General features: G+C 24.8%; 1 protein-coding gene across 2 annotated transcripts; it reads right to left on the reverse strand.

Moving 5' to 3' along the window:
• Nucleotides 1-309: 309 nt before the first annotated feature.
• Nucleotides 310-3,451, reverse strand: LOC106774757. 2 transcript variants are annotated; one of them, XM_022787093.1, is made up of 5 exons: nt 3,324-3,451; nt 3,087-3,130; nt 1,845-1,922; nt 1,369-1,617; nt 310-1,255 (listed from the first exon to the last, which is right to left on the reverse strand). In XM_022787093.1, exons 2-5 carry the CDS (start codon nt 3,087-3,089, stop codon nt 659-661), a joined length of 927 nt encoding a protein of 308 aa, XP_022642814.1. In that variant the 5' UTR covers nt 3,090-3,130; nt 3,324-3,451; the 3' UTR covers nt 310-658. The 2 variants fall into 2 exon arrangements, with proteins under 2 accessions (XP_022642814.1, XP_022642815.1); XM_022787094.1 differs by lacking the exon at nt 3,324-3,451 and having other exon boundaries at nt 3,087-3,178.
• Between the last annotated feature and the right edge of the window lie 308 nt (nt 3,452-3,759).

The following is a 3,759-nucleotide window of genomic DNA, read 5'->3' on the forward strand; positions in this document are numbered from 1 at the left end:
ATAACAATATTTATTTTATTAAAGCTAACTATTTATCCTGATTTATATAGAAATATAAAAATTAGAAAAAATTTAAATTGCATGCACACCATGATAATGAATATTATATATATGTACTTTAAAATTGGAACGTACCGAATTTGGAAAGAAACATCTTGAAATAGCTTGTTCTTTCAAATCTTTGGGTTCTTCAACAAATGTCATTAGAGAAGGACAATTTGTTATTTTCAGTATTTCCAAGGATGGAAATTCTGACCCAAAAGGAAATGCAGTATAAAAGTTTCTTAGATTTTGAAGAGTAACCTCTCTTAATTGAGAAAAAATGACTTTTTCTTTTTCTTCTTTTTCTTTTCTGATGACCACAGTCTTATGCAAGGAATCACAATCCAAAATTTTCATATTTATTAAAGTTAGAGGAATTGGCAACCAATGAAGAAACCCACATCGGTCTACTTGTAGGGTATGTAGATTTTGATATAACCTAACACATTCTTTGTGAATGATGTGAGTTAAATTAGGAAGATTAATCAAAATCAATTCATCTAATTGGGGAAGGAGCTCTATAGAGTTAGGTATTTCCTTCACCAATATTACCATTTTCAATGCATAGCAATTACTCACAAAGACTTTCTTTAATTTCATCTTCTCGGGCGATGTCTTAAAAGAGGCTACATAGAGCAACACGTGACAACCTCATGAATTTTGAGAGAGACTTTAGCTCCACTTTACTTAATCTTGGGAAGAACAAAGAAGAATAATTGAATGGAGAGTAGTGAAATATTTCATATAAATCCTCACATGCCTCTAACTTTAATTCCTTTAGTTCGCAAAGCATTGTGGAAAAGGATTTTGAATAGAAGAGAACCTTTATAGAGTGACAACTTTCGAGGTGTACAATTTCCAGACTTTTGAAGTCAAAATATCCTGCAACATCCCAACTGCATAATGACACCATCTGATTTACTTCAATTACTTTTAATTCCTTTATTCCTCTCAAATACTTTAATCCCTTAAAAGCAGGTTCCAAAAGGTCAAATAGATATCCTGATGTTTCACAATGCTGAATTTCAATAACTTGAAGTTTTTTTGACCTCTTCATCAAAATATATATAAATTTAGTCAACGTTTCATCACAGTTTTTTGCTCGAAACACTACAATGTTTGTGAAATGTGAAGGTCCAAGGTTATGCATTCTTTTGTGTAATTCCTCAGTGTCACCAATCTCATATTCAACAATCGTTGAAAACTCATCATCCTGTAAAACATCATTTCTTCTCTTGTTACTATTTTGCATGTAAAATAATTTTACAAAAGAGTAATCAAACTTAAATCTTTCATCTATTATGAGAAATTGCAGAAAGAACTAACCAATGATTCAAAAATATCAGCCAGAGACGGTTGGTTTTCCAAGATTAATGATTTTATTCTTCCCAAACCAAACTTTATTATGTTGGGACAATCGTTCACTGTCACTTTCTTTAATGATGGCCACTCAATGATATCTCCAAAAGAATATTTCCTTAAACTTGGTAAGCTTTCAAAGTGTAATTGATTTCCTTCTGGATTTTCTATTACAATTGTCTCTTGTTTAGCTTGATGAAATTGTATGTGTAACTCCTGTACCATCCAAGTATATGCAAGCAAAGAATAAAAATATGTAAATATATAATAACTATTTCCTAATGCATTGATAATAAGTATTACAAATTATTCACAACATTCTTATTTTCCTAATGCATTTTTATAAATAATTTTTAATTGAATTATTTTTTTAAAAATTTCATTATTTGATTGAAAATTAAATCTACATATATAGAGAGAGATAGGCTCCTGCAAGTTCTCACCATTATGTTGACTGCTGCCGGCTCATTCAACCCAAACTTTTGTTGTAGCAATATTATAACATCATGCGCCCAGACATCCTGAAATACTACTTTTAGAAGAGTGTTCTTTGGTCTGTGTATTAACTTGTTTATATTATTTTATTTTAATTTTTAATTTTAAAAATAAAAATGGGATAGTGTGTTAGTTCGTTATATCCTATCTTTAATAATATTACAAAAAATTATCTATAATTATATATACACCTTTTTTGTGTTTTTTTTCTTCAATTTTATCCTCTAACTTATTACCTTTCAAATTTAAATAATAAATATTTTATTAACTATATTTTTAAATTTTATTATTTTAATGACTATATTTTTGAATTCAAATAATTACTCATCATAAAAAGAATTATATATTTTTTATTATTTTACTAACTATTTTTAAAATTTAAATAATTATTCATAATAAACAAATTATTTACACAATATTACTTATAATATTGTCTTTTTTTCTAATTTTATCCTTTTAAAATTTAAATAATTTTATTTATATCTACTTTTAAAATTTAAATAATTTATAGATATTTAAAAAAATTGTATATACAGATTTGATAATATATGTGTTTACGCTAGTTAATAATAATAAAATTAAAGATGAAAACACATTAAAAGAAAAAAAAAACACATTTTCAGATATTAACTCTTACTTTTAATTCAAAATAGGAAAATATAAGATATAAATAATAAACATGATTAAAAAGTATAGGAAAAAAAATATAATATCATCTAAAATTTATATATATATATATATATATATATATATATATATATATATATATATATATATTCTTAATAGGTCATTGATTATGTTTCTTATATTTTTCAACTGAATATACTAAAGAAGTATACAAATAGATTTTAAAGACATACACAAAGAGAGTGAATGTGTGAGAAATGGAGAGAGGGAGAGAGAAGTTAATATACTAAAATTAACATAACAATGAAGTATTTAAAAATTTGTCTTTAAAAAAGTAAAGTAATTCATTAAATTTTTAATAAGAGTAATGATAACATATATATATATATATATATATATATATATATATATATATTCATTTACCACAAAATATAACATAAAAATATAAATTTTTATATTTTTTTAAAATAAAAATGAAAAATAAAAAAGAATAATATTAAATGATTGTAAAAAAATTAAATGTGTTAAATAATATTTTTCTTTTAATAGTTGAAAGTTCTCACCATTTGCACTTGATATATCTGGTAGTAGGGAAAATGTCACCAACCTGAAATAACATTTTTATGCATAAATTTCTTTTTATAACTTATAAAAAATACTTTATTTTTGTCTTCTAAAAATCCTTTTAAATAATCTAAACAAAGCATAATCCTAATACGTGTAGCAGCACATGATCAGAGAGATAAAGAAGCTAAATAAAATTTCAACTAAATCACCAAATTGATAATATTAATTAGTACCTGCTTAAGACTGGGTTTAGGTTGTATTATGCTGAAATTGGAATTGCGATGATATTGGAATTGTGGAAGAAATTGAAGGTTTTATAGATCTCCAATTTGAATATTGAAAGGTTCTGTTTTTTTCATCTCGTTTTCCTCCAAAATAGATTATGTAAGTTTTCTAAATTCTTTCCTCAGCATCAACTTTCACGAATTCTTTACTTTTGTTTTAACTAACGTAGTAATTCTTTGCTTTTGTTTTGGCTAACGTAGTAATTCTTTGCTTAAAACTTATACCACATATTTCAAGGTTTCCCTTATTAATCAAATTTCTGTATATATTTTTGGAACATAAATTCAAAATTACTCTAGAAATTATCATTTTCTTTATTATAAAGAAAAGAACATGTCAAAACTGCAGTTTTTCATTATCAAAGAAAAATAAAATTATTACATT

This window comes from Vigna radiata, chromosome 10 (genome assembly GCF_000741045.1).
Source record: "Vigna radiata var. radiata cultivar VC1973A chromosome 10, Vradiata_ver6, whole genome shotgun sequence".
Classification (NCBI taxonomy): domain Eukaryota; kingdom Viridiplantae; phylum Streptophyta; class Magnoliopsida; order Fabales; family Fabaceae; genus Vigna; species Vigna radiata.